Source organism: Ctenopharyngodon idella, chromosome 12, assembly GCF_019924925.1.
Source record: "Ctenopharyngodon idella isolate HZGC_01 chromosome 12, HZGC01, whole genome shotgun sequence".
Classification (NCBI taxonomy): domain Eukaryota; kingdom Metazoa; phylum Chordata; class Actinopteri; order Cypriniformes; family Xenocyprididae; genus Ctenopharyngodon; species Ctenopharyngodon idella.
The window spans coordinates 4684279-4707527 of NC_067231.1; the positions used below are offsets into that span (position 1 = coordinate 4684279).

General features: G+C 35.0%; 1 protein-coding gene and 1 long non-coding RNA gene across 3 annotated transcripts in view; both read right to left on the reverse strand.

The window, feature by feature from the left end:
* Window positions 1–1130: 1130 nt before the first annotated feature.
* LOC127523789 (uncharacterized) lies at window positions 1131–14325 on the reverse strand. The gene is made up of 4 exons (XR_007932939.1): window positions 14202–14325; window positions 10077–10252; window positions 7241–7387; window positions 1131–1393 (listed from the first exon to the last, which is right to left on the reverse strand). It is a non-coding gene; the product is annotated as an uncharacterized LOC127523789 (long non-coding RNA).
* A 733-nt stretch (window positions 14326–15058) lies between these two features.
* The window catches only part of LOC127523879 (poly [ADP-ribose] polymerase tankyrase-2), a 30103-nt gene continuing 21912 nt past the window's right edge, over window positions 15059–23249 (reverse strand). For both annotated transcript variants that reach the window (XM_051915015.1, XM_051915014.1), the window contains 7 exons: window positions 22255–22375; window positions 21774–21871; window positions 21428–21502; window positions 19008–19113; window positions 18330–18516; window positions 17964–18120; window positions 15059–15958 (listed from right to left, as the gene is read on the reverse strand). In XM_051915015.1, the coding sequence (XP_051770975.1) occupies window positions 15899–15958; window positions 17964–18120; window positions 18330–18516; window positions 19008–19113; window positions 21428–21502; window positions 21774–21871; window positions 22255–22375 (804 nt within the window). In that variant the 3' untranslated portion in view covers window positions 15059–15898. The remainder of the gene's footprint in view (window positions 15959–17963; window positions 18121–18329; window positions 18517–19007; window positions 19114–21427; window positions 21503–21773; window positions 21872–22254; window positions 22376–23249) is intronic.

A 23249-nucleotide genomic window follows, 5' to 3' on the forward strand; every position in this document is an offset into this window, starting at 1 on the left:
GTAAATATCAAACAAAAATATATTTAATGTAAAGTGTTTTTTATCACTGTTTGTAAACTACTTCATAAGAGATGAACCAGTCAAAAGTCCTTTGAATGCGAATGCAAAGTTTCTTGGGTGAACGCTATGAAGAACGCAAAAGCATTGAACTATTTTTTTCCCCCCATCTCATATTCCTTCTATCACCATGTCCCTTTAGAGGCTCTGTAGAGCCCTAGTAATCCAGATTTTCATAATCTGAAAAAGTGTGTATCTGGATCAGGGTGATACAATCAAATTTTGCTTTGAAAAACCAGCCGGAAAGTAAGATGCATTACCTGATCCTGGATAGCAAAACATGGGATTTTCAAATCCAGATCATTCTGATCCAGATTAAACTTTATGAACAACTGGCCCCTGTTAATATTTAATGGAACTGAGCTAGCATGAACTAAAACCAAACAGTTTTATTTTTTATTAACTTTAATAAAGTAACAACTGTATTGTACTGTTAATGCATTAACTTGTGTTAATGGGACCTATTTGTAAAGTGCTACTGTTCAAATTAATTGCAGATTCTAAAATCCCCCTTCTAAAATACTACAGTATTCATATTATAGTAAACAAAAACTATATAATTCATTGAAAAGAATGACTTTAAAATGCACAAACAAGTTCTTTGAAACTGCAGTGCACTGTTTGTGTAAGAATTTTAGGCAACTGAATGGGAGGAAGTAAAGTCAGAGCCCTCTCATCACTCCAACAGCACTGGGTGTGTAATGGATTTGGAAGTGCATGAGCCCCAGTACAGGGGCAAAATTGGAGTTGAAAAGCCCTTGTGAGCGTTGATGCATCTGCTGTCTACAGGCACTTCATATTTACCCAGCACCCTCAAAGTTATTATTCTTAAGAATGGTGTAAACACAATATATAACAGAATATAAAAGCTTATTAAAACCTCATAACACTATAGAGCTCTTTGCCAAATGAGGACGTGCTCAGGGAATTTCAGTAACAGATGCATTCATATTATTCCATCCAGACTCAATGGAAAACACCCCACGGCATGAATCATAGGAAAAAATAAATATTTATGCAGTTATGCAGACATTCACAGTTCCTTTATTCAGAATGTATCGGTTAGGCTGATTTGTTTCATTATAACATCCCTCATGGTGAATTTAGGAATTGTAGCTGAAGAACTATTCATTTTTTTTTACCAATATTTAAAGTGTCTTTTGTACAGTATGTAGCAAATTCAAGTGACATTGTCAGGACAATGCGGCAAGGACATACAGAATAGTTTGATATCTTCAGCAAGTTTGTAAAGTTTTTTTTTTTTCTTCTTCTGGAGAATGGTGTTGAACATCAACAATCCAATGTGCAACTTTTATGTGGCTTGGCTGAATGTGACCTGAGGAAACAAACAAACAAACACACACACACACACACACACACACACACACACACACACACACACACACACACACAAAGAACTGTTGTATATATTTATTTATATTTTAACTAGTTACTTATTAGCATGCATATTACTAGAATATTAGCTGCTTATTAGTAATTAATAAGCACATATTAATGCCTTATTCTGCATGACCTTATTCTACATTCTTAATCCTACCCAATACCTAAACTTAACAACTAACTTACTAACTATTAATAAGCAGTAAATTAGGAGTTTATTGAGGGAAAAGTCATAGTTAATAGTGAATACATGTTCCCTATACTAAAGTGTTACCCACTGCTTTTGTAAGTTTGACTGAATTGTACAATTGTGATTACTTCCTATTGTCATTTATAATGGCTATTGTTAATTTAAATATTGTTTCAATAAATATTATATTTTATATAAATAATATGTTGTATTTGCTATTGAGAAAAAATCCATTAGTGTGTAATAATGGCGGCAAACTTTACGAGTGAATGAGTCAGTCGCAAGAGACTTTTAAATTGAAAGGACTTTTGTAACAAAGGACGTTGTTTAGCGTTATTATGGAAAATTCCCTTAACTGTAAAAAGGACAAATACAAAGATCGCTTTCCTCAGTGGACATTCAAAGGGATTTTTATAATGGATATAATGTTATGGACATGATAAGAATGATTGTTATATCAGACACAGGTAATGCTCGCTCAGGCGATCTCTCTCTCAATAATACTGCACAAAATATGGTGGATTTGCTTGGCCAAATTGACAGTCGCTTCAAGTGGAGTGACACAAATGGTGAAAAGGTACGAGTGCTGTTATCACTAGAATATCGCACGGCTGTCAGCCAATCAGATTCGAGAACCAGAAAGAACAGTTGTATATATACAGTCAAACCAAAAATTAAACCAGACATTTTTGATATTTTTTTACTAGTGGGTGCAGGACACTATAGTTCATTTATGTAAGTGAGGATAGCATAATAAAAGTAAACTGTGACATATTATACCCAAAAATTCTTCATACAGTGGACTACCAGTAAAACTGCTAAAAATTTGGGACCAAAAATTATTTAGACACTTTGACCTGACCATGTTTTGCTTAAGTGTTATCTGACATAATTAAGATTATTTTCTGACACAGTTTAACTCTGAGATCTTGTCATATTTTATTACCATTTTTTTTTAAACTATAGTGAATAAACTGAATTAATGAATAAATGTATAAGGTGTCTGAATAAATTTTGGTTTGACTGTATATATATATATATATATATATATATATATATATAGTATGTCTACAATATATGTAGGAAGTGTTATGACACTTTCAAATTTGTTGATGTGTTACATAAGAGCAATTTGGTACAAACAGTTCTTAATAACTTACATGGTTCAAGATGATCTAACCCAAATTTGGTGAAGATCAGTGAAAAAATGTAGGAAGAGTTTAAGGGAGTAGGAAGTATGTAGTATTTTGAAATATTTTGTTGTGTTTTCAACAAAACCAAACAAAACAGAATGTCAAGTGGAGATAAAAATAAAAAAAAATCCTTGAAATAAACACTCCATTTTGTTTCTGGGTCATTATGTTCAAGTAATATGTACAATTATAATTGTTGGTGCTGCTAGAGGGTTTGGAATATGGAAACGCTCCCCAGTCAGTGTTCTAAACATCTGCCCTACAAATGCAAAATATGCTTTTGTGCTTGAGCAAGTGCAGACTCATTTGAAGCAATACTTATTCATTCCATGTGTGCTTTCATAAAATATGACCAGCATTGAAATATAATTCTGTTAAACAAACATATAATGAAAAAACCTTCTCCTTTTCCTGTATATCAGAATGTCTGCAGTCAAAAGTGCAGTGAAGTGTGCTGTACCTTTAAACACCTGTGCATGTGTGACTTATTTACCCAAAACATGACATCTCCCCGAATAAATGTCAGAAGATATGCAAATGAAAGGGTAAATCAAAGGTAAGGTCAATGGCTGATGTGTGATGTATATGTTAGATTTTAACACTGCAGTAAGAAACGTTTACAAAAGTCACTGCAAATGAATGCAGCAAATTGAGCACCAAGAATATGTTTAAAATTCATTCCCACACTGTACAGAAGGCTATTTATTAAAAATGCCACTTCGTCCTCTTAAAGGTCAAGAAGACCTGGAGCTGTATGCACAGTGCAGAAATCACAGAGAATCTCAAGAACATGTTCACATCATATTTCAAAACAATATATATATATATTGTTTTCTATTTTACTATATATTTTACAATTCTATTTTACTATATATATATATATATATATATATATATATAATAAAATAGAATTGTTGGTTTAACTTAAAGTAAGTTGCCTTAAAATTTTGAGTTCAAATTTGAGTAAATACAATAAAGGCGATTGGTTTACTCAACAGAAACTCAAAATAGTATGTTATCTGAACTACATTAATTATTGAAGTTGATTTGACAAAAGAAAAAATGTGATAAATCATGAAAATAATTTTTTACAGTGTATATGTATATATATATATATTAGAAAATAAACACTATTTTAATGTTTCTAAAGATAAAGATGTTTTGCATTATTTTTCAGCATGCATCACTGCCCCAATGCAAAATGTGTTCTCATTACTGTAAAATAAAAAAAACATTATTTAAATTTTGAAGCATTTGTACATAATGATAGTATTCGTTGTACTGCCTTTTTATTTTTTTAAATAAGGTGACCCTGTTTTCATGCTATTCACCCACGCGCAAACAATCTGATGCTGAACCCTTCCTTTCACAAGAGTAATACTGTATACTAAACACATCTGATGCACACTGGGATGTATTTTGATTTTGATCAGGTCAGGCTCTGTCTTTCTTTCTCTGTCCCCACTGCATTTATTCTCATGCAAATGAACCTCAGGTGCTGCTACCTGAATTCTAATCATCGTTTGATTCAAGTGTATTATTGGAGTTTCTATCAAAAGTTTCTTTCAGACTTGGGAATGACACAGGATGACTTCATCATCTCGTCCTGTGATGAATCTCGGTGAAGAATATCTATTGTTTACTGAAGACATTAATCTTACAGCTGCGGTTCTGTGGTGTTCCTGAAATTTATTATTTATTGTGAGTTTGAGCAAATTATTGTTACTGAAGTTAATACCAATGCATGGATTTGATTAGTGCCTGGTGCTAAATCTTAAATATTCATTTTACATGATAAAATTACTATGAGACAAAGAAGATTTTCTATAAAAATGTTAAAGGGATAGTTCACCCTAAAATGAAAATTAAGTCATCGTTTACTCATCCTGGTGTTGTTCTAATGCCGTATGGCTTTCTTTTTTGGACCACAAAAGAAGAATTTTTAAAAATGTTCCCGCTTGCGCTCGTCCATATAATGCCAGTCAATAGCGACTAGCATCAAGCTTTTAAAAAAAAGATGCAAAAGTATCGCAGATTGATCCCATGGGACACGTGCCGTATGTTCCAAATGTTTTCTGGGGGTATACAATAGGGTTTGGTGAAAAACAAACCAAAATTTTATGTATTATTTAACAAAAATCCTGACCTTGTCCAAAAAGAAGGGCATACGGCATTAGAACAACACCAGGGTGAGTAAATGATGACTTTTTTTTAACTTTAAACCCTGGTTATACTTCGTTTTTTATGCATACGCACTTGACGTACACAGGCGTTCGATGCACAGTTTTGAGCAATCTCTCGCCACGGGTTACAACCCATGTAAATATCTTTGTATTCTTTCATGCTAGAGTTGTACAAATGAGGGTACTTTCTAACCTCTTTGCACAATCTCTCGTCTATATACAGTGGGTACGGAAAGTATTCAGACCCCCTTACATTTTTCACTCTTTGTTATATTGCAGCCATTTGCTAAAATCATTTAAGTTCATTTTTTTTCCCTCATTAATGTACACGCAGCACCCCATATTGACAGAAAAACACAGAGTTGTTGACATTTTTGCAGATTTATTAAAAAAGAAAAACTGAAATATCACATGGTCCTAAGTATTCAGATCCTTTGCTCAGTATTTAGTAGAAGCACCCTTTTGATCTAATACAGCCATGAGTCTTTTTTGGGAAAGATGCAACAAGTTTTTCACACCTGGATTTGGGGATCCTCTGCCATTCCTCCTTGCAGATCCTCTCCAGTTCTGTCAGGTTGGATGGTAAACGTTGGTGGACAGCCATTTTTAGATGCTCAATTGGGTTTAAGTCAGGGCTCTGGCTGGGCCATTCAAGAACAGTCACGGAGTTGTTGTGAAGCCACTCCTTTGTTATTTTAGCCGTGTGCTTAGGGTCATTGTCTTGTTGGAAGGTAAACCTTCGGCCCAGTCTGAGGTCCTGAGCACTCTGGAGAAGGTTTTCGTCCAGGATATCCCTGTACTTGGCCGCATTCATCTTTCCCTCGATTGCAACCAGTCGTCCTGTCCCTGCAGCTGAAAAACACCCCCACAGCATGATGCTGCCACCACCATGCTTCACTGTTGGGACTGTATTGGACAGGTGATGAGCAGTGCCTGGTTTTCTCCACACATACCACTTAGAATTAAGGCCAAAAAGTTCTATCTTGGTCTCATCAGACCAGAGAATCTTATTTCTCACCATCTTGGAGTCCTCCATGCGGGCTTTCATGTGTCTTGCACTGAGGAGAGGCTTCCGTCGGGCCACTCTGCCATAAAGCCCCGACTGGTGGAGGGCTGCAGTGATGGTTGACTTTCTACAACTTTCTCCCATCTCCCGACTGCATCTCTGGAGCTCAGCCACAGTGATCTTTGGGTTCTTCTTTACCTCTCTCACCAAGGCTCTTCTCCCCCGATAGCTCAGTTTGGCCGGACGGCCAGCTCTAGGAAGGGTTCTGGTCGTCCCAAACGTCTTCCATTTAAGGATTATGGAGGCCACTGTGCTCTTAGGAACCTTAAGTGCAGCAGAAATTTTTTTGTAACCTTGGCCAGATCTGTGCCTTGCCACAATTCTGTCTCTGAGCTCTTCAGGCCGTTCCTTTGACCTCATGATTCTCATTTGCTCTGACATGCACTGTGAGCTGTAAGGTCTTATATAGACAGGTGTGTGGCTTTCCTAATCAAGTCCAATCAGTATAATCAAACACAGCTGGACTCAAATGAAGGTGTAGAACCATCTCAAGGATGATCAGAAGAAATGGACAGCACCTGAGTTAAATATATGAGTGTCACAGCAAAGGGTCTGAATACTTAGGACCATGTGATATTTCAGTTTTTCTTTTTTAATAAATCTGCAAAAATGTCAACAATTCTGTGTTTTTCTGTCAATATGGGGTGCTGTGTGTACATTAATGAGGAAAAAAAATGAACTTAAATGATTTTAGCAAATGGCTGCAATATAACAAAGAGTGAAAAAATTAAAGGGGGTCTGAATACTTTCCGTACCCACTGTAAGTATATAGTAATTTGGAATATATATATATATATATATATATATATACACACACACACACACACACACACACACTCTTGACAGCCACCACTATGACTTGAAATTTAAAAAGTGTTGAAAATTCCCTTTTATGTTCCACAGAAGAAAAAAAAAAACAGCATACAGGTTTGGAACAACATGAGCATGAGGTTTAATAAATAATAGTCTATAATGCAAAACATTGTTTTATTATTTACTGTTGTGGCGTGTCACTGACAGAAACCTGCACGTTAATCCATATAACATAAGGTTTTCAAGACAGCAGCAGAGTTCCCTCGTCTCACCAGTAACAGTCAGAGGATTTTATACTTTTATTTCGCTCCTACATTTGCATGTCAACGGGACTTACCCAGAAGCAGTTCACAGAAAGGCGACTCCGGATCCGTTGGGAAGACTGATAACGGTGATGAAACGACACTCACAGATGCTTGCTGATCCCTTGTGGGCCACACGGCAACCCACATCCCAATTAGTTACATCCTCCTACCCAACATCCCTAGAAAAAATGTGATTATATAAGAGTAAAAAACAACATAACAAAACATGAGATGGAAGGGAGGAATTTTAACTTATTGGACCTGTGCTGCAGATTTGAGAAGTTAGATGATGTGTCACAGCATGCATCGAGTCACAGAGAGTACCAGGGTGAATCTCAAGAACACATTCAAATCATATTAAAAATAAATAAAAATAAAGATCTTATATGTTTGTCCATGGACGCTCCATTTCATTTGCATTTTTTTAAGTGACCGCAGACAGGAAGAATGTAAGTCCATTTCACACAATAAATACTTTAATTAAATATTTGGGATTCATATGTTATCTAGGGTGGACACTGCTCAATCCATCTGCACGCAACACAATCAGTAAAATTTAAGTTTATTAATGTGCTTTTCCACTGTAATTTTCCCCCCTAAATATAAACCTGTGCCAACTAGACAGACGCCTTTGACTGTTGCATCGTTTCTGTTTTCAGTGTCTTGTTTTTTTACGTCAGCACTTTAAAGTCAGCATGAAATTATTATTTTTTTTCCCCAAACGCACCCTTTTCACATTTCTGGGGTTTTCAGAAGTGGAATTTGTCAGAATACTTCTATAGCGGTGAATGGGAGATGACAACAAATATAATTTTTGTATTCCCATTTGCTCCAATAGCAAAAGAAAAAAATTCATGATAGAGTTTCCACAAATTTACAAAAGAGGAAATATACAGAGATAGTCAGAAGAGAGAAAGATGTAACATTTTCTGTCACTCCCTCAGCCATTGTATTAGAAACACCCTTGCAGCAGTGTTTTTTTTTTTTTTTTTTTTTTGTCATTTACTGCCAAGGTAATATAGCAAAGTATAGCGTTATAAATGTGTATTAAATTTTAAAAAGAAAAAGAAAAACTTTACTAGATTTGCGATGTTGATAACTGTGGAAATGCATCATCACAGTCTGAAAATGGTCCATTGATCTTATTGTGAACAATTCATCCATGTTTTTTCACCATGAAATCAAAATTGACAGTTTTTTAATGGAGTATTGGAGTATTCATTATAAATGATTTTTCCGTGCACATCATTATTTTTTATAAATTCATGTGCCCTCGTAATCTTTAACCAAAATAACTTCCCCTCCCACTTGCAGCGACATCTCTGCGACCTGTCACTCACATTAGATTGACCAATAGCAAAAAACAACCGTCCAATCAATTCCTGATGGACAAAATCAAGTCCCTCCCTATATTCTTGTTCGAGAAGCCGTTTCACTTGGATATACGTCACAACAAGGAAGAAAAGACTATCGCAGTGTCCGTTTCATGCCGACTTTAATCAAAATTCATATCTGGACCTTCAGACTTCTCTGATCATTTAGTCCACTTAAACCCTTGTCTGACAACAGAGATTACCGTATACTAACTTGAGAATCATTTTCACTGATATATTTCAGCAGTCATGTCATGTGCATTTTCTATCTGCTGTTTAGAATCAGAACTATCAAGGCCACGAATAAATTAATCTAATTGGTCAAAAGGGTTTGCAAAAAGGTCTGAAACTGATGATTCATCAGAATGGTTCACTTATGTTTGAGCTTCTGTTTTCCATATTGAGAGGTCTATATACAGGTATGTGCGCTGATCAATGTTTAGGCTTTATGTGAATAAAACCTTAAATTAAATCTGTTCATAATATAAAGAGTTTGTGTCTCTTCAGAAGACTTGGATTAAAGTGCTTGATTCAAATTGATTACGTTTACAATTTCTTTAAGAACATTTTGAAGCGTTAAAGTCAACGGGATAAGAAAATTCCCGTTTTCTCTTTGAATTAAGTTTCTTTTCCTCAATTTTGATACATTTTTTAGAAAACAAGACTTAAAATCTGAAGTCATTTTGCTTCTCAAGTAAATGTATTTTGATTTTAGAAGGTTTAGATCTAGGTTTAGTTCTTCTCATATTGACTTTAGTTGCCCACCTACATATCCAACTGCCCTGCACCCTGGGACAGCATCTAGTAACTCGAATAAACCAAACCTTTACTCCTTGATTCTTCAGAGCAAAACAAACATGAATTGAACTGTAAGTATATCTAGAGTACTGTATGTTTCAGGCCTAATATTTCTTTGGATCGCCAGTGTGTTCAGATCACCCAAACAAGTGTTTTATTTGTTTTACTAAGTGTTTCCTAGTCAAAAAGCTACGTTTCCTCAGCTCAGCACACAGAGCCCAGATGGGAGTAAATATTGTGATAAGGAAAGAATGTGTCAATTGCAAGGAACAAATTAACTTGTGAATGAAGCTTGCAGACTCATCACCAAACAAAAGAAAGCTCAGGACTGAGAGAAGAAGATAAATACAGAGACAGAGAGAGATGTGACTTCAATAGCCTTCTTTGTATTCATATTGCTATCTGAAGGGGTGAGGACACTAGAGGATGTCATTTGTCTGTGTAACTACCACTCTAATAGCTATAGATCAAAAGCGTAGGCTGATTGTCTGACTAGCATATGCATATATGCACACTGATTACTCCTATAAAGAAATAAATCAAGCTTGCAATATTACATATTTATTTCAGTGAACTGAATAAGTTTCCATTAGCAGTAGAGACGAATCCATCCATCAACAGTCTGAATCTGGTGTGCTGTCAGAAGCATTCGACTGGAATGACAAAGACAGAGAAACACACACACACAAACACACACCTGGAGGTCACGTATGAAATGGCAACGTTCTGCTTCATGGTTCGCCATTCAGTCGAATCACTCTCTATAGTGCATGATGGGAAGGGACAGTAAAAGAATTTCATTGAAGGATCCTCAGTGCCATGTTCATCTTTTTCTTCTGGGCAAATCAATAGACACTTTACAACATATGTTGCCTAGAAAAGAAAAATACATTTTAGTTGCATGAAGCCAGGTCAGTCATCTATCTTGGTTAGCTAGCTTTGGAAAACAAAGGTTTTTATCTGACATTGTGAGAGAAAAAGATATATACAGTATATTATATAGGCCTACACACACACACGTACACACACACACACACACACACACACACACAACCAATTAAAAAATTTGGAATCATTAAGATTTTTTAAAGAAATATGTTATACACAAAAAGGCTGCATTTATTTGATCACAAATACAGTAAAAACATTAATATTGTGAAATATTTTTACAATTTAAAATAGCCGTTTTCTATTTTAATGTATTTTAAAATGTTATTTATTCCTCTGATGGCAAAGATAAAATTTCAGCATCAATACTCCAGTCTTTTTTGGCTTCTCGGTTATTATAAATCATTATATGTATAATTATAATATAATAATGTATAATTAATATAATATAATATAATATAATTAATGTATAATTAATAATATATTAATTATTAATAAGGGTTCTTCTTATTATTATTGTTATGCACTATAAACCCGAATAAGTTGGCAAAACTCAAAAAATTTGAGGTAATCAGTTACACCAATTTTTTAAGTTAAGAAATTCAAAGTTTAAGTAAATAGAACTGGCAGATTTCAATTTCGTACTGATGCACTGACATCTTAATATATATTTTTAGCAGTGTAAATTTAGCTAGCTATAACTAGATAATTCAGCAAATGCTAATTGGTAACATAATGCTCTGATAACATGAGCATAGCATACCAATTGCTGAAAGTGTATGGCAATATAAAACATTTATGAAATACCTGTTCTCAAACTAAGCCCATGTTCCACTCTTTCCATGCTGGTAACCCCCCAAAAACCCCACATAACAGAAACTCTTTTAAATTGGGATAGCAAAGCATTAAACACCACTAAATACCCCACTTAACACTAATCTTGCACAAAAAAGCATTATATAACACTTGATTTTAGCATTTATTCTCCCTTTCGAGTGTCTTTGTAAAGCATACAGGGAAATAGAAATCCCAGCCCAATTTCAGGTAAATTTAAGTTTGTCTAAATTAAAAGAGTTCATAAAACTCAAAACAACGAACAATTCAGATTACTTAAAATGTGTCAGTTTTGTGAACTCAGAAGAAAAAGAAAGTTCTAAATACTAAATGTTAATCTTTAATTTGTTTAATTTGAGTTTGCCCTACTCAAACCAATTAATTATTTTGAGCGTTAGGGTTTACAATGTTTAAAACAGTTTTTTGCTGAATAAAAGTATTAATTTCTTTCTCTTTTTTTTTTGTTTTGCCCCAAACTTTTGAATGGTTGAGAGTATCACGGTTTCCACAAAAACAATTCAGCATCAAAAACTGTTTTCAACATTGATAATAATAAGAAATGTTTCTTGAGCAGCAAATCTGACAATGAAGACTGGAGTAATGATGCTGAAAACTCAGCTTTGCATCACAGGAATACATTTTAAAATACACATATTATTAAATTGTAATAATATTTCTCAATATTACTGTTTTTAGTGCATTTTTGATTAAATAAATGCAGCCTCGGCGAGCATTAAATACCTCTAGTTTCAGTATTTTAGGAGCAATAAAGAATGTGTTTTCAGCAGCAGTAGCACCACTGGCACATTTCAGGCTTACTTACTGTCCTGACAGATGGACAGCTTGGCAGCACTGTTATTCTGTTATATGTCCTTGAGTGAATAACATGAGCATTGTGACAGTCAAGACACCTTCAGAAAACTTCTGGACTGAATACTGTTAACAGCCTGACACATGCCATTGCACACAATGTGCACACATTCAGTTATTAAAGTCCAAAATATTATGAGACAAACAAAAAGGTCAATGTAATAAATGTCACATTCCATAAACAAGTCATATCTTTGTTTGAATTGAGAACTATTAGATAATATCACATATAATAATAACAACAATAAAATCATTTTCTAATATAATTTTAATGTAATTACCTAAAGCATAACATTTAACTGCCCCACCCTCTTTCTTACCACATCATTTTCACCATTAGAAAATAAATAATATTGCTTAAAATTGTGACTTCCAAGATGTCACATGATTTGGAGTCTTTAATTTTACACAAATTCGCCAATCACCAAGCTCAAATCATTAAACCCTGTTACTGAAGTTATTGGGTGAAAATAAAAATAAAAATCTTTCATTTATGGGATATAATTAAACAAAAAAAACAAAAAAAACAATTTGGTCCCAAACTTGCTAATCTCAAGTAAAAGCTTAATTTAAGGTACGTTTGCAACCCGGTTACTAACAACACTGTAATAGTTCTATTTACTTATTTTTATTAACTGTATAATATTTGTCTGTTTAATTCAGACATTTATTTGATTTTTATTTCATCAAACATTTGCAAATCACACAGCTGTCCATAGATGCTCCAAATTTGTGGTCGAAAATGAATAATAAAATTAAATAAATCAGCTCTCGTGACATTGATGATCAACATTTTCTGAGGGTATTGTCATTTATTTTATTTTAAGTTCCCTTATTTTGTACTATATTTGTGAAAAGTGTCAAATACAGCAAATGGTTGTTTATGTGTGCATTAATGGATAAATTCGCATGTTTGGAAAATTCATACTGTTCAGAACCCCATAAACAAAACATTTAGGCAGCATATATAAAGAAATCAAGAAAAGTCAGCTCTCCCAAGTGGTTGACAAATGTTAGTAATTTGGAGGTTGCCTTTCAGTATTATCTTTATGTGTTCGAGAGGTCTAAAGGGTTATTGATTCTTGCACATTGAGCTTTCTTTTACCATATTTGATGAGCTCTCTAAATACTGTATGTGTGCTGATTAATGTTTACATGTGAATAAAAGCCTCAATTAAATCAGTTCATCATACAATCATGTCTTTTCAGAAGACTGTCAGAAGACTTGGATTAAAAGGCTCAGTTCATATGGATTATGTTTACAATGTCTTTATTAACTATAATTTTTTATTAATTTATAATTTATTTATTATTAATTTATTTATTTTAAAAATTTATTAATTTTTGTTGGAATGGACTTTCTATGGATGGACAGAAATCTCTCAGGTTTTATTGAAAATTTCTTCATTTGTGTTTCAAAGATGAACGAAAGTCTCACAGGTTTGGTACGACATGAGGGTGAGTACTTAAATTATGACAGAATTTTCATTTTTGGGTAAACAATCCCTTCAAAAAACTTTTTTTTTTTTTAAATCAGAAATAACCTAGTTCTTTTGTTGTTTGATGTACAATTTACATCCTAAACTTTCTTAAATTGAACTCATACGTGTATCGTTGGCACTTATCGCAGACTTCGGCAATACTTTGAAGTAGTTTTGTTCTGCAGGGCCTGACAGAGTATCTCACGTGGATACGACACCAGTGACTCTCATGTGCTTCAGCCTTACATCTTTATCAAAACTGTTGCAGATATGACCCGAAGTTTGGGTGAGCAGTGAATGGAGACTTACTGAAATCCATGATTATAGCCATTGTGCCTTACAGTTAGTTCACCACACTTGGGAGTGCTTCAGTTAAGTGCAGACAAAGCTTCTTTGCTTTCAAGGGAGGGTTTTGTGTTTGACAGGCTGCTTCTTTCATTACTTTTTTCACGAAAACATCTCCAACACAAACGTAAATATTTTGTATGAATTTGAATGACATATTTTGTCATGTCAAATATATTGCCTATAAAATATCATACAAAGCGTCACAAAGAGGGTTTGAGCGGTCTTACCTGAATGTTTTGAGATATTGACTAAACTGCCATCTTTGTTTTATACTGAATGTAAATTTTTCAAGCAGCTAGCTTGCTAATAGATGCAGATATTCACCGGGATTAGCAACGTGTTTTTCCTGAGCTCAATGTTGGCTAGTTACTGCATTTGCAAAGCGCAATAGGCCTACTTACAGTTTAAAGCAAGGGATTTTAAACAGGTCCGATTTCCGTGATGTTACAGTCTGGAATGGAAGTTGATAGTCTTTTCTGGCTTCTCGGACAGAAAAAAAGCTTGCCGAACAAGAAAAGATGTAGGGCGGGACTTGATTGGTTGTGAGTGACAGGTGGGTTGTCATCAGAGAAGAGCTGTCGCATTTAATATTGTTATTTTATGTGTTGTGGGAAGGATTGTTATGTTTATGTGATCTGTTTAATCGATATTTCCTCTTTTATTTATTTATTTATTATTATTTTTCTCTTTCTCATTTCAAATGTCTCTTTTCTTTTGGCTTATTTCTCACTTCTGTACTCTATAAGTAAATGTTTAATAAAAGAAAAAAGAAAAAAAAAGAGGGAAGGGAAGCTATGATTAAAGATAACAGGGCACATGAATACTGCAATATTCTATAAAAAAAAAACAAGTTATGTTGTTTACTCATTTTTATCATGGGGGGAGAATTAAAAAAGTACCGTGGTAGCTAAAAACCCATTTATGTCATGATAAGTTTCTCTGCACTTCTGTTTCTACGTTGAAGCAGAAGGTTAGCTTGCAGTTAACCCATGCTTTGCACCAAAAAGGCAAACTCTGCCCCTGTAGTATATATTACCATGCTATAAGTATCTTTTTAAATGTCATGTAAATACCATTGTACATAAATATATTACCCCTGATACCATCATAGTCTCTCTGTAAGGTTTTGGCTTCTCAGTTTCACCCAAAGCAAAATAATGCCCCCTGTTGGCCATTTGTTAGTTTCACAAATGACTGCTGCATTGAGATGGAGGAACAGGTTCACTTTGTGTGATATCGACAGAAACAATACCAGAGATTGATAAAAAGCATCTCTTTATTTGATCCTACTGTTGTTGACGCTGTTGTCTGTAGGACAAAGTAACACATCATCAACATGACATTACAAGAGGAATAACTGACATGTTCATGCACAACAGGGTATAAATACTCCTGAACTACTGTGACAGAAAAGCAGCATCTTCATATCAAAACCCAGAAACTATTGGTTCAAGCACCTAATACGTTGCAGACTGAGAATGAAGCAAATATCAAGTTGTCTTGTTCAGCAGTTCAGCAATTAAACACAAGTTTTGCATCATCATGACACATTCTGTGAGTCTTTTTGAAAGTTAAATTCACACTTTTTTGGAGGGCAACAATGCAGACATTGCAAGATAATTTGATATTTGGATTAAGTCTCATCCTGTTCTGCCAAATAATCTTTATCTTGAAAACTGGATGCTTTTCAATTGGTCTGATGCCACCAAATAACCTTCAGAAAAATCCCTGTACTCACACTGTGTAAAACTGCAGGATAGTGGCAAACATTTACATCTCAGGCATAGATTTCTTATGATACAAACATCAATAAATTAATTAGTACAAAATATATACAATTGTCTTTGTAAAATAAATAAGTAAACTTTGGTTGGATAAGGATAAGAAAAGGAAATGCACCTTTTGTAACCAGTGTTAGTGACTGAACGGGTAAGGCCAGTTTGTCTGACATTTCATTAATAAATTGCTGTAAATGAGATAAAAGCAGACAGCTGTAGGAAGAGAATAACATTATACACTGTATAAAAAATTGCATGCAATAAACAAGCAGTTTCTCTCCTCTGAGATGGAAAGACGCGTGTGTTTCAGCTGCTGTGGGTTAATCTGAAGAACCGTCCGGTTTGATGATCTGGTACGTGATCAAATATTCTGGATAAGCCTTGGGATGCAAAATGACAAAAGCAGTGTTAGTTTCCCATGACAGAATGTGTGTGTGTGTGTGTGTGTGTGTATATATATATATATATATATATATATATGAAATTAAGAATAAAAAAAACAATAGCAATTAATTGTATTCAATTAGAAAGCATTAAATTGATAAAAATTGACATTTATAAGGAAACAAAGGATTTCTATTTTAAATAAATGCTGTTCATTTGAACTTTCTGTTCACCAAAGAATCCTATAAAATTGTATCATCATCATCAGTTTTTTAAGCAGAAATACTGCTTAAAGGGGGGGTATTAATGCTATTTCATGTATTCTGACTTATTTACACTGTTAAAGAGTTGGATTCTCATGCTAAACATTGCCAAAGTTTCAAAACACGAGTTGGACGTATGACGGAGTATTTCTGTTCCAAAAATTCTCTTCCAAATCCTCACAGGATTCAGACTTTTTTTTTTCGAGTATCAGCCTGAGTGACGCAAACGGGGGCGGAATTCCTTGTACGGGCACTTCTCCCGGAAGGGCGCGCGCGCACACGTCGACCAGAGCGAGAGAGCAAAAGCACGCCCATCAACGCGCGTTCGGGTTTACGGACGTCATCAGCAGCGCTGCACAGGTCACAGCAGGACTGCACGAAATCAACAATGTCATCAAAGAAGTGTGTTTTTGGTTGTGAGGGAAAGATAACCTTGCTTCCCAAAGAACCCAGTGGAGCTGAGAGATTTGTTCTCACGCATTACATTGATGCGCTCTCGATATTTGTCATTAAAATAACCATAGAAACTGATAGTTGCAATCACGTTTTTATTGGTTAAAATGAATGGAGAATATCTCTTGTTTTTCTGTGGCTGCTCGAGCCCTCAGGATTATGGTTTTATAAACAAGGCCCAGTTCTACGCTGGATTTACAGATTGTTTGAAACTGAAACAGATAGTTTGAAACTGAAAGATGGAGCGGTCACAGTGATAATGATCCCGGTCATGAGTCGGAACCGCAGGTGGTGAGTAAAACTGCATTAAATGTCTGTTTTGTTGACAGTAGGCGCCTAAGTGCATATAATGTAAACAACACGAACGTAGTGAATTCATAAATTCATTATTCATCATTCATATGCTATATTCATTATAGTGATTCAAAAGTTATCCATGGATAATGCGATGGTGTATTGTGTGTTTAAATACAGTTGTTTAGCTGACCATTGATAGCTTGCAGAAGATCGCTACGCAAAAAGCTGCGCGTACTCGTGACTCTAGCTCCGCTCACAGGACACGCCTCCAGGCGCTCGGCTGTTTTCGGAAATACTCGGTACAGCATATGTATCTTTTATAAATGTGATTAAACTAAAGACTTTTTGGAGATATGAAGGATGCTATACTACTCTATAGGTACTCAAAATTAACATGAGATGGCAGAAACTGTGTGTGATACCCCCCCTTTAAAAACTGTTTTCAACATTGATAATAATAAGAAATGTTTCTTGAGCAGCAAATCAACATATTAGAATGATTTCTGAAGGATCATGTGACACTGAATACTGGAGTAATGATGCTGAAAAATCAGCATTGACATCACAGGAATAAATTACATTTAAAATATATTCAAATAGAAAACAGGTATTTTAAATTGAAAAAAAATATACATTTCACAATATTACTGTTTTTACTGTATTTTTGATCAAATAAATGCAGCTTTGGTGATCAGAAGAAAAAAAATCTTACCAACTCAAACTTTTGAACGGAAGTGTATATATTGCCAAATAACAAAATTATGGGAAAATTTTGTTTATTTTTGTAAAATTACTTGCAACGTTATTTAGAATACTAGACTTTTACATTCTATGAAGAAATTGTGAATGGTACTTGCTTTATTCTAGGTATGAAACACTCACTTTCTCAATCCAGTAAACTGCAAAAAAATCTGGCCTACTCTTTTTATCTCATTAACCCATTAAAATGGGCTGAGAATGCCAATTCTGGAGCCTGTTGCTGTACTACCTGCTCTCCTCTGTAGATGACGTACTCAGCCAGAGCAAGACCGTTCACACTGGGCCGGCCAGTGACTGAGTGGTGGCCTGGTGGCGAGTGGGCCATCTTCATAGCGCTGAACTGAAGGAAGGACTTTCCCAAAGTCACACGGCAGAACAGAAGATGCCTGGGATGGGTAGACAGAGCCAAAATCAAGAGCATGAGAACTTTAGAAAGGAAATAGGAAATCAATTTCTTCTCAAGGTTTTGGAATAGAACACCGCAAGGCAACACTTTGCTGTAAAAACACTTAGATCTGCACATTGTGCTGGGAAACGTGAAGCCACTTAAATGAGAGCCCTGGCCTCCATGCGCTGTAACGGGATCTCATCTCACCTCTGACACACGTAACATGACCTGTCCTTGTGAAGAGGGCACCCTGTTCCTCCTCCTATTCCGTAAACATACTGGTTGCTTTTGGAAGAGTTTTCCGCAAAGTAGATCCCGGCCCCAAACATTCCCCCAATGTACGCATGCCTCTCATCGAAGCCCTTGTGAATGATGGCATTTACAAACGGTGAACCTGGGAAAGCAGAAGCATTTCTTCAAGATTCGATTGATCACAATTAGGCTGCTACTAACAATTATTTTGATAATCAATTAATCTGTCGATTATTTCTTCGAATAATCAAATGAGTAAAATCACAAATCCCCCCAAAAATTCTTTTAATTAAACATAAATTATTTTTAATCCATTATTTACAAAATTGTTATTCCACATCCTGCCCAAACAATGTGCAATTTGAAAGCAATGAAAACAAATAAAGTGAATGTATCTATATATGAGTTAAAAATTAAGTTAAAAATCACTAAAGTTTTTAACTGTTGTAAAGTGACATAACTGGCGGATGTTTTCAGTACAAAGTGGGCATATGAGATTAATCGTTAAGCAAATTCATGTTTGATTATTTTAATTATCAATTCTATCTGTTAGATGTTACAGCCCTAATGAGAATAACAGTGAATGAATGAGTCATTTAAACAAGGCCTTGGATGGACAGACAGATCACACACCATGGAACAGCATGCGTTCATTGGAATGGTTGTGGTTCTCCTCAGAAACCTCCTTCCTGCGATGGGTGTATCTCTCCCACAGCTTCTTGTTGCACACCTTCTGGATCTGGGACCAAAAAGAAAAGATTTCAGTGGCACTTTTTAATTTGATAACATTAGTTAATTAATGCATTAGGCGTGAACGACTTAACTAAACTCATGAACTAGCAACAAAAAATCATATTCTACACATATATTACATACACACATATATATCTACATATTAATCTAGGTTAAATAATCATTTATAAATATACAATTCTTCATTTTTAAATCATGTCTGTTAATAATATTAACTGATACTAATTCATATAACTTGAAATGTTATAAATCTATGTAGAAATTGACATTAACCTGGATAAATGTTGTAAAAGTATTTTCGTTAACATTTAATGTTAACGAAAAGAGAAAATGAAATGTTTTCTTTATTATACCAAGAGTTTCTTGTTAAAGTCTAAAGGTGCAGTCACAATTATTGTTGTTCTATCATAAAAACTCTCAGAGTTTTGTTTGGCATGGTAATGGATATGACAATGTTAATATGTTTGGTCTTGTTGGAATAGATCTGCTATGCTGCTGCAGTTCATTATTACTGATGCAGAGCAAGTACAGGACTTGTTACTGCCAATACATACATGATACGCTGCTGTGAACAAGTAAGACATGCTGCTGCTGTACAATAGCAAAAAAAAAAGATCTATACAGGTGGAGCTGGGGAAGGTGGAGGGTTTCTAAAAGAGCGCTGCAAACTGCTACAGCGGACGCTGTCCAAGTATTTGAAGGTTGAGCAGCAAGCTCTTTGGCTACTGACACAGCAGGAACCAATCAGCTGTGCGCTATAGGGAACAATGTGATTGCAAGCAGATTGAGTTAAAGGGTTAGTTCACCCAAAAATTAAAATTCTGTCATTTATTACTTACCCTCATGCCGTTCCACACCTGTAAGACCTTCGTTCATTTTCGGAACACAAATTAAGATATTTTTGTTGAAATCTGATGGCTCAGTGAGGCCTGTGTAACCAGCAATGACATTTCCTCTCTCAAGATCGATTATTGTACTAAAAACATATTTAAATCGGTTCATGTGAGTACAGTGGTTCAATATTAATATTATAAAGCGACGAGAATATTTTTGGTGCGCCAAAAAAACAAAATAACGACTGCTCATAACACTGCTTCATTAAGCTTCGGAGCGTTATGAATCTTTTGTGTCGAATCATGATTTGGATCGCGTGTCAAACCGCAAAACTGCTGAAATCACGTGACTTTGGCGCTTCGAACCACTGATTCGACACGCTGATTCATAACGCTCCAAAGCTTCATGAAGCAGTGTTTTGAAATCGGCCATCACTATATAAGTCGTTATTTTGTTTTTTTGCCGCACCAAAAATATTCTCGTCGCTTTATAATATTAATATTGAACCACTGTACTCACATGAACTGATTTAAATATGTTTTTAGTACATTAATGGATCTTGAGAGAGGAAATGTCATTGCTGGCTATGGAGGCCTCACTGAGCCATCGGATTTCAACAAAAATATCTTAATTTGCATTCCGAAGGTTAACGAAGGTCTTACGAGTGTGGAACGGCATGAGGGTGAGTAATAAATTACATTATTTTCATTTTTGGATGAACTAACCCCTTAAGGCCTTATCAGCCTGGACCATCTAGAGTTTCATGACAGAACTTTGTATTTCATCAAATTTTTGTGGGTGAAATTCAGCCATTTCAATAGGAATTCAGGCGATCTGGAATTTTGCATGAAGGAGAAACATTTCAAGTTTTTAACAGATTCGCTGTGTTGACCAACAGAAAGCTGCTTTGTTTGAAAGTGATTTTCTGTTTGAATATTGCTTCATGCATCGCCACACTATTGACAATGTAAAACGGACCTTTTTTGCCTGAAAATTTCCCCAAAATTTGTGATGTGACCGCACCTTTCCTCTTTGAACTGTAGTAAGACGAGTATCTTATCAAAGAACCAGAAAAAATGGTCAAGGGCATTGTAACGCCACAGTTTTTGGTATGGAACCAAATCTGTTTGACGTCAGAGTTCGATTCAGTTGGATATAAAAGTATTTGCTGTAATTTTCCTGAAGTGAACCATTAATGATGACATTACTACTTTTACTTCACATGAAAAAAAGAACAATTCAAGGTATATGACATTTTATTAATTTACATGATTTTTCCAGCCAAGGAAAAACAATTCTCTAACAATTCTGGGTTTAACATGACTGTTGGAAATCCTGAAAGTAATACAATGTGAAAAGACACCTGCAGAGGTAGGGGAGCGGTGTGGAAACAAAGCAACCAAAGTGTAAAACAGCCTAATATAAAAAAAGAAAACACTAACTATGAAGACATCCAAATCTCTTACCTTCACAATGTTGTATCTGTTGAAAATCCCACCCGCATGGCCGCCATCCCTGTGTTCCCTTATTGTGCTTTGCATCTATTCAGAGACACAAGAGAACAAAAGTAAACAAAGTACGTCCTTGATGTTTTAATAGTTATTCTACACATTCTGTCCAAGGGTACTTGTTTGTATGGTTTCATAAGCCACTTGAACATGTACATCTAATGGATTCTCCTAGTGCAACTTATGGATAAGTTGCAATTCTGTTAAATATCTCTAAGGGACAGAGGCAGATGCAGATCAAAGAGAGAGATGATAAACAAATGAACAAAATCAGTACAAAACTTCATAAAATTAGAAAATGTACCTCTTCCTCAACAGACTGAAACTCCTTGTCATCTGGAGACAGATCTATCAGTATTGTTCCACTGTTGGTCGTGTTCAGGGTCAAGTAAGGGTTTAAACCTGTGATGGTGATATAAATATTTCAGTGCAAATTAATCTGCAAAACAAAAGCTTCAGCTACAATCTTAAAGGGTCAGACGAGTAATCAAAGCAAAAAGGGGGAAAAAATAAATATTTAAATGAATGTTGGTGCTAATATGTTTTTAACATTATAACACTCTTTAACATTAAAAGCTGACTTCAGGATAAATAAATGTATGTATAATATGTATAATATTATGTATAATATAACACCATTAAAAAAAGCAGCTTGTCCTGAGAAAAAGATCCAACGTTAAGCAGAGTTCTTAGTGGAAACAGATCAAAGTGATCTTTAAACCCAATCTCTAATTAAGTATTCTCTCAAATGAACTGTTGTAGATGAAAGGAGAAAAGGCTCTTACTCTGAGGTCCACTAATAAGTCTCTCCACTCCTTTGATGATCTTATGTCTGTGGCCGTAAGCGTTGATACCGATCTCCTTCAGCTCCTTGTGTCCCATTTCCACCAGGACATCCAGAGTTATCTAACGGCACAAACCAAGCATGTGACTAACGAACTGTCACTCTAGAGTACCTCAACATTTCACACTGTTCTGAAGCTAAAACATGTATTTTGGGGGAAATTAAATAAAGATGAACAGATTACAAATATTTAAGTCTAAGCTTTTGCTATAGGTTGTACTGTACAGTAGTGAATTGGTTCATCCTACAAAGTTTATTGTCATTTTGGAAAGTGATTTATTCTACTGAATCAGTTCATCCTAAATAGTTCTCTCTCACATAAGTGACACTGAAAAGTCTGATTCATTCTAATGAACCAGTTCACTCAAAATGGTTCTGTATCACATATGTGACAGTGGAAAGTACAATTAATTTTAGTGAATCAGTTTATACTACATGGTTCTCTCTCACATATGTCACTTTGGAAAGTCTGATTCATTCTAGTGAATCAGCTCATCCCAAACAGTTCTCTCTCACCTAAGCAGCATTAGAAAGTCTGATTCATTCTAGTGAATCGATTCATCATAAACTGTTCTCTCTCACATATGTAACTTTGAAAAGTCAGCTTCATTCTAGTGAATCAGTTCATCCTAAATGGTTCTCTCTCACATATGTTGCATTGATTCATTCTAGTCTGATTCATTCTAATAAATTGGTTCATCATAACATTTTCTCTTTCCCATATTTTGCACTGTAAAGGCCAATTCATCCTAGTGAACTGGTTTATCCTAAACGGTACTCTCTCGCTTATGTCGCATTGGAAAGTCTGATTCATTCTAGTGAATCGGTTCATCCCAAACAATTCTCTCTCACCTAAGTGGTATTAGAAAGTCTGATTCATTCTAGTGAATTGATTCATCATAAACTCTTACATATGTAGCATTGAAAAGTCAGCTT